The sequence below is a fragment of the Microtus oregoni genome, unplaced genomic scaffold (genome assembly GCF_018167655.1).
Source record: "Microtus oregoni isolate MIOR12 unplaced genomic scaffold, Mior012 000009F_ref0000495, whole genome shotgun sequence".
In the NCBI taxonomy this organism is placed as follows: Eukaryota; Metazoa; Chordata; class Mammalia; order Rodentia; family Cricetidae; genus Microtus; species Microtus oregoni.
Genome location: NW_024543068.1, coordinates 19,084,738 through 19,100,063, shown reverse-complemented (window position 1 = coordinate 19,100,063; position 15,326 = coordinate 19,084,738). Strand labels below are relative to the sequence as shown.

The window sequence follows — 15,326 nt, the reverse complement described above, 5'->3', positions numbered from 1 at the left end:
CCAGGCACATTATACATTTCCCACTCACAAGTTTATCAGGTCAATATTTCTCATTCTTTTATAAAGGTGAAAACCTCATCAGGCTCAGAGAACTTGGGAACTTGCTGACAGGCAGCCACACTCACAGTGAAACTGAGACCCAAATCAAGTTCTTGTATTTTTTTTTAAAAGCAATAGTTTGCCTTTCAAATTTCTCTAATGATAAAGGACTGAAATAACTTTGGAGAAAACGCCTAGGAAAAGGCTGGTAATGGTCCGTCGGTCTCTGAAACGGCATCTCTAAAGCCACATCTGATAGTGCCTAAAAAATGAATCCATAAAACTTTTTTCAAAGGGCACATTTAAAAATGTATAATCCTTTGGACTATCTTCTACTTCCTAAGTGACATAGATAAGAAAGGCGATCTTAAGTGTCCAAAAGATATGTGATTCTAATGCAGGTAGCACAAAGACAGAATCAATCTGTGGAGGTAAGCCTAGGAAATATAGCCTTCCAGAAAAGAATCTAGCTGGGGAAGACACCTGACAGCATAAATCTTTCCAAACTATATCCTTTCCCTATAGGCCTCAAATCCTTGTCCCTCGACATTATATCAAAGTTTTGTTTTGGTTGGCTTGGGTTAGTTTTGAAGGACAGTCTTGTTACACAGCCCAAGGTCACCTTGAACTTCCAATCCTTTACCTCTGCCTACCTAGTGCTAGGATTACAGGGGCGACTCACCCAGCTGACATAATGGAGTTTTAGAGATTGGGGAAATGGCAACGGCTCATCTATTAATTACTCCATTGCACTCACAGTGTGCGCCTGTTCGGCCTCTGCCCACTTTTAAGTGTTGGCTAGAAGTATCTTTTCCTTTGCCAAGCTCCCAGAGATAGGTACTGTTATCTTTTCAGTTTTTCCTAACTCACTGAATCCAGCTTTTTGAGCAGACAGGTTTTCCATAGAGGTTTGTTACCATGGTGTTGGTGAGTTCTTTTTGAAAAGTCACTATTTTCTAATGCAACAGTAGTTTTATAATGCAGATATTTTGGCTGTGATCCTATACTTTTCATTCAAAGATTTCCGAATAAAACTTGGGGATTTGGTTTGGGCTAAACCTAAGACAACTCATCTGTAGTTCAGTATGTTCAGCCATCAAGCAGTCCTGACACTGTTTACAATCTCTGCTGATGTTGTGGTCTGGGTTATTGTGACCTCAAGCTGTAGCTAAAGTCAGTCCAATGAAACAGGAGCTTCAAGAACAGCAGCAGAAAATGATGTCTTAACTGGCTGGGGAGAGAAGACGCATATTTTCAAGAGGGCCTCTTTATCGTTAGGAATTTCCCTTCAAGATGACAAGTGGCACAAACTCTTCAGGATCTTGCTTGTCCTCAAAAAAGTGAGTCTTTCATGGCAGAAGAGTGATGTCAATGGCAGCAACCTAGGGGGAAAAAGTTTTTATTTACCTAAGCTAAAGGTAGATTATTGCACCTCTTCCCACAGAAATTCTAAACTAGATAACAACTACTTGAAGGAACTGAATGAAGACTTCAAGTTAAGAAAGCAGGAACTTCTAGAGATACTAAAACCTCTAGAAGATAAGAACACTCTCTTATTCCAGAAGCTAATGGCTAACTTGGAGGAAAAGCAAAGAAGGTATGCATCTCTACTCAGTATTCTATAGACAGAAAGGCTGGAGAATGCAATCACCATAGATTAGTAGTAAAATAAAATAGTTAAAAATAAATCACCGATTGGTTTTTCTTTATAAATTTGTACATTCAATTCCAGTAGAATATAAAAGAATGTATCACTACAAAAATGGGCCATATATGAATTCTTTATTTTTTTAAAATAAGTATAATTTGGTCTTCCTGAAGCTACAGTTACTCTTCCTATGACCACCCACGAAACAGTTAAATGCCTTTAATCATATAGGCCCATCATTGTTATGCTGATCACTGATTACTTTTGCTTATTGATGTCAGGAGAATTACTTTAGGATGAACACTTGCTCCTTCTATACTAAGCAGAAGAGTGATTTTTTTTTTCTGAGCATGGGAACTCTTTGGATTAGGGAGACATTCCTAGGCATCTGAGATCTTAAATCTTTGTTAGAATAGGCATTGTTCTTAGGAACTACTAAGTCTCTGTTTCATTCTAATCATAGAAAATACCATTTCAGTTGATCTGTCTTCTTTCTACACCATTATCACAAGCCCTTAAGGAACTTAGACTTCAGGAGAACAAAATCCAGCAAGAAGTGGTCAAAAACCAACTGTTAGCAAATAAGCAATATAGACTTCCTACACCTTAAATTCTACTCCGATCCAGAGAGTAAAAAAAGGATAATAACACAAACATAAATTAATGATTGCCTAAAGTATCCTTCTCATAGTCAGACTTGATAATGAATCAGAGCTGGATACTCACAGCAGTAGAAGGAAGTGGAGCTACCTTATCTGTGAGATGGGGAATAATTCTGAAATTAATTTGAAAGAAGTCAAAGTTTTTAATTCCTTCTATATAGAGGTCCAAACACTCCTTCCCTCAAATCAAACACTCAAACATTCTATTCAAAGGGTGGAAAGTACTTTCAGTGATTGTTGAAGACCTACACTTGACTATTAAAGGACACAGAATTCACTACTGATCACACAACTAGACCTAATGTCAATTAGAAACGGAACCATGCTAGTGACAGAGACTTTCAATGTTAAGGACCTCTCTAATTCCTAGGATTTTAGCGCCCACTGAACCTCCATGAAAGACTACTTGCTGGCTGATTGCAGATATTAGTTTTATGTTTTAAAGGGCGTGCATATTTTACGATTTCTATCTTTTTTTTCTAGTCTGCAGATCATGAGGCAGATCATGGAAGGGAGGGGATATGATGAATCTTCAGTCATGGCGCTGATTAAGGAAGCCGAGGAGATGAAACAGAACCTGGTGAGAGGTTGGCAGTAGATACTACAGAGCATAGCTGCTTGGACCACCCTTGTCATACATGGAAATAGCAAATGCTCATCTTTAGCCTCTGATGCATCAACCATGTATCTCTTTGATCTAGGGACTCCAAGGAGATGCTAAGGAAATCAGGCTGGGTGCTGAAAAGAGCAGGAGCTAGCTAGCAAGATTCTACTTTTTTGATCTAAAAAAGAAAGCTTCACCTAGTGGTTAATGAATATAAGCATATTAATACTTTTCATTTCTAAAGGGTTAGACATACCTATCAAATTAAAAGAAAAAAAAAGCTTGTTTTGAAAGAGTCTTGGATCTTTTTGAAGTCAATGCATAAAGGGTCTTTAAAAATTAGAAGTTAATGCTCTAAGCACTGAGACGACTGTCATATAAAAGCATCTTAAGCGTTAAGAATTTATTTCTGATATATCTCACAGCCACCATAAAAAGTTATTGCTTGAAATAACTTCTTTACCACCACTACTACCATCATCATCATCATCATCATCATCATCATCAAAATCATCTTGTATATTTCTGTATGAAATGCTAGGTTCATTTACTGTCTTCCTCTGTGGTTTACCGTGTTCACAAATCCCTTTGATTAAACAGTTGTTTTTTCTAAGTTAGTTAACAGTCAGACAAACACATTTGTTTGTTTGGTTCTTCCTCTTCTAATAGGAAAAGAAAAACAAGATGCTTCGGAAGGAAATGGAGTTGCTGTGGAACAAGGTGTGCCCCTTAGGATCTCTCAAAAGTATTGTCCTACAGATAATGCAGAGGACCTCTCATTCCTCCGGCCCCTTATCCTCAGTTTGTCACGTCTCTGCCTCCAGCCATGCTCCAATTGCATAACAAAGTGATCTTTTAAAAACACTGAAAGTGTTTCAGTCGCATAAATCCTTTACAGCCCTCCTGCTGTGACTTAATTGGTCTGTACCCACCTTTCCAGCCTCCTCCTCCCCTTTCTCTTTCTTTCTTAACTTGTGACATATATTTTATTAAACTTTTTTTTCACATTTCAAATTGTTCACAGTTGCTAAAATGATTTGGTTTTAACTCTAGCTCCATGTACTTCTCTAGCTGTATGACAATTAACAAGTGGCTTAACCTTTCAAAGTCTCAATTCCATCAACGATACAATGGAAACAAAAATAGTTCCCAAAGTTGTGAAGATGAAACAAGAAGGACTGTAATGTAGTGGCAAAAGTAAGGAATGAGGTGAGAAGCTTAGCTGTCAGTGCTACTTTATATGGATTCAGTTAATAGTTGTTATTATTATAAGGAACATTAAGGAATCATTTTAATCCCCTGTGGTAGGTATGTAATTTTTATTTTGAGCCCTGAGAAGTTGCTGACTGGCAGGAACCAAAAATCTTGGCTTCATAATTACCACTAATTTAAAGCTTTGCCAAAATGTCTCTCCACAGACATTTGAGTCAGAAGAGCTCCATGATCAACAGAAAATGTTCCTGACGAAGCCCAAGGCAGACGTGAAGGATGGAAAGGTGAGTGGACTTAGGATATTAGAGTCACTGATGCCATACAGCTGGCACTGCCCTTTAACAATCAGCGGTAACTTGGGGAATCGGGACTTTTAGGGTATATGGATTTCTAGTATGCCAAGACACTTCATTTTCCCATCTGGAATCATCTATCCCTTTAGCTCTCGTGTTTTCTGTCAGGCTCTGGCATCCCCCATATCACTTAGGAAGGCCAGGAGTGAACCAGAAATATCAGAAGCAGAAAAAGTGGAGGAGATAAGGAGGGCAGGCACACAACCACTCTGAGCAGTAGTGGCTATTGCAACTGATAAATTAATCGATAATCTGCTTACGGTGTGGTGTGCTCCTAAACTGATGCAAACTTTAGAAGCAATGTAGTATCTTTGGGACACTATTTATGTTAGATAGCACCACAGGTTTCTGCAAAATCATGTTACCTATCCTAAAATGAGAAAACCCATACCAGCATGACAATTCCATGCACACAGAACACTTGTTAATTTATCATGGAAATTTATTTAGAGATATTACATTTGCATCTCATCTTCCCAAAACAAATCATTCACAGAAAATGAACTCTCGTAGCTTTTAGAGAATGCATTGCATGGGGAGGTCAAATTAAGAAGACTGTGAAATAAAAACCAGTCTAACAGCCAACCTATGATACTATAATTTTGTTATAAATTGTTGCAGAATATTGAGAAAACTGATTTTTATCTCAATTTACTTTGTCACCCAGAAGGTCTTTCTTCCATCAGGAAGAGCAACAGAAGAAAATAAAATGGGTCAAATATGAGGAACAACCTAACATCCTTCAGGTACTAAGCTTTTCCAAGGCTGAACATGGAATATATTTATTGAGACAATGTAAAAGCTTTTAACTTTATATTGTTAAGGCCAATTCTCACATCCTCCATTGCATATTAAAAGAACTGCATTGTGGGTGAGAGCTGAAGTCACCTATCTCTGGATTTACCTTGAATAATTAATTCTTCTTCCCATGTTTTTATTTTGTACTATTTGAAATTGGGGGAAAATAACAAATACCATCTTCTTAACTTTAAAAGACAAAACATGGCAGGCGGTGGAGGTGCACACCTTTAATCCCAGCACTCTGGAGGTAGAGGCAGGCCGATCTCTGTAAATTTAAGGCTAGCCTGGTCTACAGAATGAGTTCCAGGACGGGCTCCTTAGCTATTAGAAACCCTGCCTCAAGAAACCAAAAATAAACAAATAAATAATAAAAGACAAAACACGGGGGCTTGTTTTTCAACATTTGTATAACAAAACACAGGTAGTAGTAAATTTAGAAAAGTGAGTATTATGTGAATGTATTGAAAAATATCCTCTTTCAAGATAGTTCTCATGGCAAAGTGATAGAGCTGAGAATTGAAGCCTTAAGGAACTATCAGAAGGCCAATGACTTAAAATTATCACTGTACCTACAGCACAATTTTGAGCCAAAGCAAAGAGCTTTGAATCTTCCAAGGCCTCAAGGTGGGTGGAGTATCAGAAGTACATAGCTGGAGGGTTTGTTTTTTTCTGTTACACTGAAGGTTCCATTATTAACAGTGATCATCTGGGTGCCTAGCACACAGTGTAAGTTAAATGTGTAGAAACATTTTTTTTTCACAATCATCATTAATAGCAGTATTCAATAGCTACTGTATTAAGATGAGAAGTCTCTGTGGAAGAAATTAAGCTTTCCTTTGTAAAGATAAATATATCATATCCTTAGTATATGTAGACAATAACTTGTAGTCCTGCCCGGCTCCTGGCCACCCAGCTAGCTTAGCCCCCAAAATAACCACATGGAAATTGTATTGATTAAATTACTGCCTGGCCCATTAGTTCTAACCTCTTATTGGCTAACTTTACATATTTTGTTTAACCCATCTCCATTAATGTGTATTACCACTTGACTGTGGCTTACCGGTATGAGTCTAACCAGCGTCCATCTCAGAGAGGAGAGTCATGGCATCTGCCACACTGCCTTCTTCCTCCCAGCACCCAGTCCGTTCTTCCCTGCCTATCTAACTTCTGCCCAATCAAAAGGCCAAGGCGGAGCCGGGCGGTGGCGGTGCATGCCTTTAATCTCAGCACTCGGGAGGCAGAGGCAGGCGGATCTCTGTGAGTTTGAGACCAGCCTGGTCTACAAGAGCTAGTTCCAGGACAGGCTCCAAAACCACAGAGAAACCCTGACTCGAAAAACCAAAAAAAAAAAAAAAAAAAAAAAAAGGCCAAGGCAGTTTCTTTATTTGACCAATGAAAGCAACACATAGAAAGAAGACCCTCCTACACCATTCCCCCTTTTTCTGTTTAAACAAAAAGAAAGGCTTTCATTTTAACATAGTAAAATTACATATAACAAAACAGTTATCAAGCAAGAATTACAGTCACAATATTTATATCTATTTAATCTTTTATCATAACTAAGGAAAACTATAACTATCTATTCTCCAACTCCATCAAAGACTCTAGAAGGATATAATATTACCTAAGTAAACAGGAAATGCATTATAAGCAACTTCCAAAACTCTAGAAATCACAGAGACATCTCGCTGCCTCGGCAGTCATCCAAAGTTTTTTTGTACTGTTGGGACATCCATCTTCAGCCTACAGGCCCATAGTATCCAGCAGACATTTCCATGAAGCAGGAAGTTTTAAAGACAGTTCAGTCACTTTCTTTTGTGTCCTACAGAATGTCTCACAGACTCTTTCATGAACCAGGAACCCTGAAGGATCATTTCACCTTTAGGCAAGGTCAGCACTCTTCTCTCTGTGGGTTCTTTGTTTCCAGTTTATGCAACAGTCCAGGCTAGAGCAGTTTCTTGCCCACATGGCTATCAAACACCATAAGGAGCCTCTTCAATACCCATCTTCCTCTTGAAGTAGCTGGTGCTGTCAGGAGCAGACGTGTCTCATTGTCATGAAAACCCTAAGTTATTAAAACATTTAAAATGCCATATTCTGAAGTCTTTGAAAGATATGAAGAATGCCTATCTAACTGAAATATATCCCTATATATCTATAGAATCTAACCAACATGACTATGAGCTTGACTATTATCAATGATTATCTATTAATAATCTATATTTCCTAATTATACATTATATTTTTAAATGATCTACACAATCACAATACCTTAATCAAGAGCAGAAATATACATATAACAGGATTGACCTTAAATTTATATCAATAAAGTAAATTTTATACCAATGTAAATTATTTATATCTATATCATATCTCCCTTTAAATATAAAAGAACATTTATAAACAATATTTGGGAATATGGGCATAGTTTTTTCTCTCCAAACTGCTTCATGCTGTATGGGGGCACTGTTATTTGGGTCTTTCATGGTATAACCTGTCTGCTAGGTTCATCTCAGTCGGCAGTTGAAGTAATTTTTTGAGGGTATTTACAGAAACCATGAAACCATATTATTGGTCTAGAAGCAATCCACAAGTTCTCATCTTCTGTGAAAACAAAAGAAGAACCTGTTTTCCAAAGCATCATATCCTTAGAACCAAATTCTGAAGTCATAATACCTTTATAATATACATTCTGGTTTATCTTAGTAGCCCACACAATGAGATGTGCCTCTGTACCTAGCTCCTTTACAGTCAAAAAATTTTAAAAAAACACAGTAATGCAGAGAATCCAGACTCTTTGTGAATTTTCCATTTTAATGTGGCTTATTTTTTTTTAATCTACAACTATCTGTACTCTGTCTCTTTAAAGACTTTACCCTTTTTTTAAAAAAGCATTAACTTTATGACTTTTTAATACTTTTTTTCTTCTCTTTCCCAAGTCTACGTATGTCTATCTAAAACTATGACCCATTTAGAGGTTTTTTATGTCTGAACCTGTCCTATTGCATTGTCTTTAATTCTCTACTGCCTTGAAGAGCTTTTAAAATGCTAAGCTCTTAAGAATCTAAGCTGTGACAATCCCAGGTACTGCCTGCTTGCCCCACCCAGTCCAACATGGTGGAGCCCCTTGTGCCTCTGAGTCAGTTGTGCCTCTGGGCCAAGGAGTGGTGGGCTGCTCTGCTCTGACTGAATGTTAGCTCCACCTCTCTCCAATTTCAAAATGGTGAACACACCATTTCTGCTAGCTCTGGGGCCGCCAGGTAGGAGCCACACTCAGCACTTTAACTCTGAGAATGAGCTTTTTATCTGAGTTACAGCCAAATCTGCCATGCAGAGCACTGCACAACCTGGAAACATCTCTCTGTATGGCCGCAGAAATCCTCCATGCTCTCCTGCTTGTGCACGCCTAGTAAACCTGATTCTGCAGCCTGTCCAGGCAGAGAGTGCTGAGCCATTAGCAACACATAGAAAGAAGACCCTCCTACACCAATAACTGTTGATATTCAAAAATACTTATGTTTCTTTCACTTTTTCCCCTATCCTAAGAACTAGAACTGGTCTCGTAAGTCATATTGGATATACTGCTACTTCAAAGCAAAAGTGTAGGAGATAGTAGGCAAAGATTCCGAGTTCACTAATTCAGATGTATTTCTGGGAATGACAGTGATTTCCCCAAAAGATGTTATAATATCATTGGAAATCATAATATTTCATACAAAGTAAAATAATGGCTATGATAGGTAGGGAAAATATCTTTAAATTTTCAAGGATCTATTAATCTAAACTCTTATTTTTGAGAAGAGACATGCATGAGAAATCCTACCCCAAGAGTGGCAATGCTTTTCCAGTATCTGTCTGTCTATATGTATGTATGTATGTATCTAATTTCTTCTTGGTCTTAGTCCATAAAGGACTTGAATGTCTTATAAAAATAACACACAACACATATGGTTAAATAAATAGATGAGCAAGTCAAAGGAAAAGGAAGTTCTGCCAGAACATGATAATGTAGGATAGAAATGCTATTTGGTTAGTAGAGGTAGGTTATAAATTTGTTTCTGAATTTGCCAGAAAACATGATTGTCAGTGTTCATGAAGTGACAGCAAACCAGTTGATTGGGACAAATACAGGTTTTCATGGTACTGAGACCTGAGAGCAATATCTCCCACAGGCCTCCACAAAGGGGACAAGACTTCTATACAATGTCGCTTATCAATATCCTCAATAATATTTCCATGAATCCAGAATCTAAATCCCTAGACTCTGTCTTATCTGCTCCTTGATACAATAGTTAACAAGTCATTATTGTGATTTTTTTTTTTTTTTGGTTTTTCGAGACAGGGTTTCTCTGTAGTTTTGGTGCCTGTCCCGGAACTAGCTCTTGTAGACCAGGCTGGCCTCGAACTCCCAGAGATCCACCTGCCTCTGCCTCCCGAGTGCTGGGATTAAAGGCGTGCGCCACCACCACCCGGCTATTGTGAAAATTTTTAATAGAATGCAGCAAGTTGGTTCAGGCACACAGCATTCTATCTTCTTCAATAGGTAAAATCTGGAAAACCCAGAAAACTGGATGGACTACATGTCCCCAGGCAGAGTTCCACACTCTTTTTCTTTCTACTTATATTTTGAGAAGAACTGGACAGCAGGAAGTTGGAAAGAAAGAGCCTGGAGGCAGTAAGTCATTAATATGGAAATTTCAAAAGACAAGAAGTATGAGGAAAACAGACAGCTGTGTTTTTATGTCATTGAAAATTAGCCGAAGATCACCTCAAGGGATCCACATAGTAAGGAAACAGTTCTTTAAATTTCAGATATAAGTCAATCTTCCATTAGTGATTCCATTCAAGCTGAGTGCCTCAGGAAACTCCTCTACACACTCACAGAACACGCAATCAGTTTGAACTGGGGCAGCCCACAGATCCGTACTTTCTCTTCTTTTTCATTCTAACAAATGACGTGTAGGGTTCTACAATGCTCAGTCACCACGTATCACCGCAGCCACAGGCAGGATCCATCCAGCAGTCCCAAGATTTACTCTGTATTCACTGAGCAGAGACTAGATGTCTACACATATTCAGAATCCTTTGGTTTGAGCCGAAATGGATCTGAAATCTAACAATCATAGATTTTGGTTATGTTGATTTATTTATAATCTCTATTTTTTATTATAAGAAACCCAGAAGTGCTAGTTCTTATGGTCATTAGTTTTTTTTTGTCAACTTGACACAAGCTAGGGTCATCTGGGAGAAAAAAACTTCAACCGAGAAAAATGTCTCCATCAGATTGGCCCGAAGTCTTTTGGAGCCTCGATTAATGATTGATTTGGGAAGGCCCAATCTCTGTGGATAGCGCTACCCATGGACAGAGAGTCTTGGGTTATATCAGAAAGTGGGCAGAGCAAGCCAGTAAGCAACAGCCTTCCATGGTCTCTGCTTTCATCTCCCACTCTAAGTTCTTGCCCTGAACTCCTGTCCTGACTTCCCTTCATGATAGACTGTGGTTGGGACTTGTCAGCCAAATAAGCCCTTCCTTCCTCCAAGCTGCTTTTGATTAGAATGTTTCTCACAATAACAGAAAACAAACGGACAATGAGAGAATTGTTAAATAAATGTATCATTATCAAGAGGGGGGGGAAGTAATGTGGTAGCATTACTGTTTCTCAACTTCTTTAAACTGTTGCTTTTTATTTCTTCGTTTTTGCTACTCAGGTTGATTTCATTTTCAAACCTGCATTTCTTGAAAAAAAAAAGTTCAAAAACAAAACAGAGCAGGATGTCACTCTGTAGCCCTGCTGGCCTGGAAATTACTGTGTAGCCCATGCTGTCCTCAGGCTCACAGTGGTTCTTCGCCGTCAGCCTTCTAAGAGCCAGTATTACAGGCGTGAGCTTCCATGAACAGGCACAAAATTTGTGTCACCAAATGACAAAACAAGGTCGTTTTCACAAGTAAATTTAATAATAACGAAACAAAAAATTAATTCTAGAGAGATGGTCAAGCCTGGAACCTGTTTTATCATTATTGGAAAATAAAGTTAACAAGACAATTCATTTTAAAGAAACCAGGACCAATTTAAAACTTCCTCCTCGGTGCATTGGAAAGGAAATAAGTGAGCCAGGTGCAGAAACACCTGTTTATAATCCCAGCATGTAGGATGTGAGGCATCAGGCCCAAAAGGGCGAGGCCAGCCTGGGGCGAGAGTTTGCTTCAAAAAAAAAACTTTCCCCCACTGTGAATTACAGGATTTAAAGTCGTTATACAACCTCTTAAATTTATTACAGGTGTCACCTAAAATTATTTTACTACCAAATTTTGAGAAGTTTTAATTTAATGGAAAAAGCAATGGCTCCAGGGTCAGATAGATATATGTGTTGTAGCTCTTACACGACATGGGCAGGTTGAGTTCAATTTTTCTGTATCTAATATTTACAGCCATCAAATGTAACAGGGCTCATTTAAAGCTTCTCACTTTGTGTAACCCTTATAATGACTCTGAAAGTCAGGCTTCTGTGTCCCTAGGTAAAGCTGGGATTCTGGCCTGAACAATACAATGGCAATGTTAAAGTTTGATTTCTTATGCCTCTTCCAGTCCTGAAAACTGTGATGGGAATCCAAACTTAGCTATTTATAGTAGCATCCTCCCAATGAAAAAATGAATATTCCCTAAGGCTGTTTTTAGAGAGTGTTTACAAATGGGTTGGGAGGCCTGTAATTATATATTTAGTCCGGTAGGTGGCACCAACCACATCTAAGCCAAGTCCATAATAAATGGTAATTCAGGAAATGGGAAATGCTGTAAGAGACTGGCTTTCTATTACCCTTAGGACAAAATGTGCCACATTCATATACCAAATGAAAAACGAAGAAAAGAACCTATTGATGTTTTGTGCCATGCTATGTGGCACCAAGATGTATTACTGGCAGCCTTGATTAAACATTAAACTCGGTGTTCTGTTGTACAAGTCTTAACTATTATTATTCTCCTCCCTGAACTATAGTTCACCCCATTCCAAACAAAGAAAAAAAAAACAAAAGCAATTGCCTACTTCCTCCATAATTCTTGTCGAACACTTTTTCCTCTCTGCTACAAATAAATCAGGCAATTAGGGCAATGAAGTAAAAATGGGTTGGGCTATTACACAAGGACTACTTGAAGGTTAAGTACTTAATAGCCCTTTTGGATGGGTGTTCTGGTTCCTCTGGTTTCAAAAGAATTGAATTGCGTAAACTTGTCCTAGGGGAAGAGTGGCCTGCCATTTTGGACACACCTCCTAGGCTATGCAGGCAAGCACAAGTCCTTTTTTTTCAGATATTTCCAAGTACAAGGAAGTCTGGCTCCCATGGTCTTGGCCAAAAATCCCTCCTCCACTGCTCAGAGTTAATGGTGTCTTTTGGCAAATACTAGAGACTTTGTTACAGTTCAAGCAATCCCTATTTGGGGAATTCCATGAAGCCTGGGACTCAGCATCTTCCAAGTCTTATCTCTGGACTGCATCTGATCTTCTCCAAGAAAATGTTTCTGTTGTTTTCACTCAGGGATAAGTCTTTCCTTCCCCCATCCCCTCCCCCAGACAGGTCACAAGTGAAGGAGTTTGCTTCTTATACTTTGGTTCAGGGTTTGTGTTGGCCTGACTCGAATGATCTCAAAACTGCTGTTTGTGGCCTTTGCCTGTCACCTATCTTAGAAAGTACAGGCTCTAAGTAATCTATAAATTCAGATGAACTTCCTATCACACCCGCTGGTGTTTAAAGAATTAAGGATTTGTCTTCAGCAATAACATAGCTGGGATAAACTATTTGATTGTGACGGTCTTTTTCTCCCACAGCCCAGAAATGCTCTTAGCATTTCTTTGAGCTTTCTGAGAACATAGGGTTCTCCTTAGAAGAACCTGAAGGCTGTGTAGATGCTGTGCTACATCTGTAAACTGACATGGAAGCCCAGTGAAGTGGAAAATGAGTGTGCCTGAGAACGTATTTACTCGCTGACCCTCTGTTCTGAAAGCAAGCTCCTCCTCTCACCTTTTACCTTTACTTCACTTCATTAATTTCTCATCCCGGTGGCTAAAACTTCGGGAGGCAGAGGCAGAAACCACAACTGACTCAATCTAGATCTTACACAAAAAAAAGTGTTGTTCTTAAATATTGTATAAGCTTTGAGGCAACCCGAACCTTCTAAACATTAAAGTTGTATTCGTGGTATTAAAAGGTGATAAAACTAATTTGTAATTTCTTTTGTTTTCCATAAAATTCCACAGAACTTCAGACAGGAAGAATAAAGTCAGTCTTTTTTCTAATTATGACTTTAGTAAAAAAATTTAAAAAGTAAACTGCAGCGTTAGGAAGACAGTTTTAATGGGCAACAATGACTCAACCTGCTCAGGAGAGGAGCAGGATGTTTTCTTTCTTTCTTTTTTTTTTTAAGAGACAGATTTGAACTTCAGCTAAGCAATGAATAATTATTATCAGTGTCTCAAATTTTGCATGGAACGCGCACTAAAAATTACTGGTGTATACTGAAATTCAAATTTAACAGGGTTCTTCTAGTTTAGACCTAACCCTGTCACGCTTACTGTGAAGTACCCTATAATTCTCTCTTCTTGCCCCTCATTTCATCCTGTATCACTCATTCTCCCTGCTCTTCTTTCTCTTTCTGAGCCCCCACCATCATTGGAATACATGTCTGGGCTATCACAGTACAATGTGTATATATATATATATGTGTGTGTGTGTGTGTGTGTGTGTGTGTGTGTGTATAAGACTTGGTTTATCCCACTTCTTTAAAATGTTAGAGGTTCATTTCTGTAGACTCTCCATTTTTATTTACATGTAATTCTCAAATGAGTTTTCCACTGTAGAACATAAGATTCCTATAGAAAAAAGGCCTACCACCCCAACTTTAATATACTGTTATTTTATAAAACAACTTGAAAATTCTTATCAATGCTATCATTACTTCTATAGTTATACAATTAAGTAATGCCATGATGAATATGAATAGCCCTCATTTTCCAAATGTTTTCCTTCAGGTAAAATGGGTACAACTACAGAGAGAGCAACAGCCAACAGAAATGAGCCTACCATGGTGAGAGAACAGTTTTTCTTTATTTTAAAAAAATACATCTCCAATGTTAAAAGGCTTGGATAATGGATATAGATTTTTGCAGTACATTTCCTTGTTTATACATTTATTGATCTACTGTTGCCATGCTGATGATCCAACCATGGCCTTGTGCATGGGCAGCAGCTCCAGCTCGGCAATGCATTTAAAATGCAAACTAATTTATTATTGTTTAGATTTGCAAAAACACTCATTTTAGCTTTTCTCCTCTTGCTCTTCTCCTTCTCTTGTAAAGAGAATCCCAGGACCAAAGAACTATACAGAACAACAAGGAGGAACTAGAGAAAGTCAGTCTGATGATGCAGGAGAAAGGCTCTTTTTTCTGAGGTCAGTGCCAGATGAAGTTCTGAAGGATTAGAAGACTCCATCTGCTCTGGACAGAGTTAAAGACTAGGTACAGCCATTTCTGTGCATTAAAATCTCTCAAACCTTTATTTTAGATATGTTTTCCCAGTCTACCACCAATCTGGGGGGAGAAATGTTGCCTTTCTGTCCCTAAGCGCGTTGGAACTTCAGTCATTAGGTATTGTAAATAGCCTCTAATTATGTTGGTAAATTTTGGATCAAATGACTGGATTCAAATCACATTGGTTATAGTTAAGTTCACAGAAAGACATTTTCTACCCCTGACATAATTAATTCATTGCTGACAAGTAAGCTTTAGGTGAAAAATAAAGAAACTATATCCTCTATGGCTCTTACTTTCTCACATCATATTGCTTCATGGGTTCTGTTTTCTTGTTACCTAGTCCTTGAATATCTTGTACTCCCTGGTATTACATTTTTACTTTAGGCCTCCTTTTCTGCCTGAGTTACCATAGTCTATTGACTGGCTTTCCTGCTTCCAGGCTCCCTAATCCATCCTTCACAATACCACAGAAACTATTTTTT

General features: G+C 38.3%; 1 protein-coding gene across 1 annotated transcript; it reads left to right on the top strand.

Moving 5' to 3' along the window:
* The first annotated feature begins 1,332 nt into the window (after positions 1 to 1,332).
* On the top strand, positions 1,333 to 14,793 carry Ccdc196 (coiled-coil domain containing 196). The gene is made up of 11 exons (XM_041657896.1): positions 1,333 to 1,379; positions 1,484 to 1,636; positions 2,833 to 2,929; positions 3,623 to 3,673; positions 4,372 to 4,449; positions 4,627 to 4,710; positions 5,205 to 5,264; positions 5,615 to 5,619; positions 5,807 to 5,943; positions 14,344 to 14,399; positions 14,671 to 14,793. Exons 1-11 carry the CDS (start codon positions 1,333 to 1,335, stop codon positions 14,791 to 14,793), a joined length of 891 nt encoding a protein of 296 aa, XP_041513830.1.
* The last annotated feature ends 533 nt before the right edge of the window (positions 14,794 to 15,326 follow it).

What these genes read in the sequence shown, in the direction of transcription:
- Ccdc196 (XM_041657896.1), top strand. Translation starts at nt 1,333, where the DNA reads ATGACAAGTGGCACAAACTCTTCAGGATCTTGCTTGTCCTCAAAAAA. An exon ending in CAGACGTGAAGGATGGAAAG is followed by an intron (nt 4,450 to 4,626) that starts GTGAGTGGACTT and finishes GTTTTCTGTCAG; the next exon opens with GCTCTGGCATCCCCCATATC. An exon ending in AAGTGGAGGAGATAAGGAGG is followed by an intron (nt 4,711 to 5,204) that starts GCAGGCACACAA and finishes TTCTTCCATCAG; the next exon opens with GAAGAGCAACAGAAGAAAAT.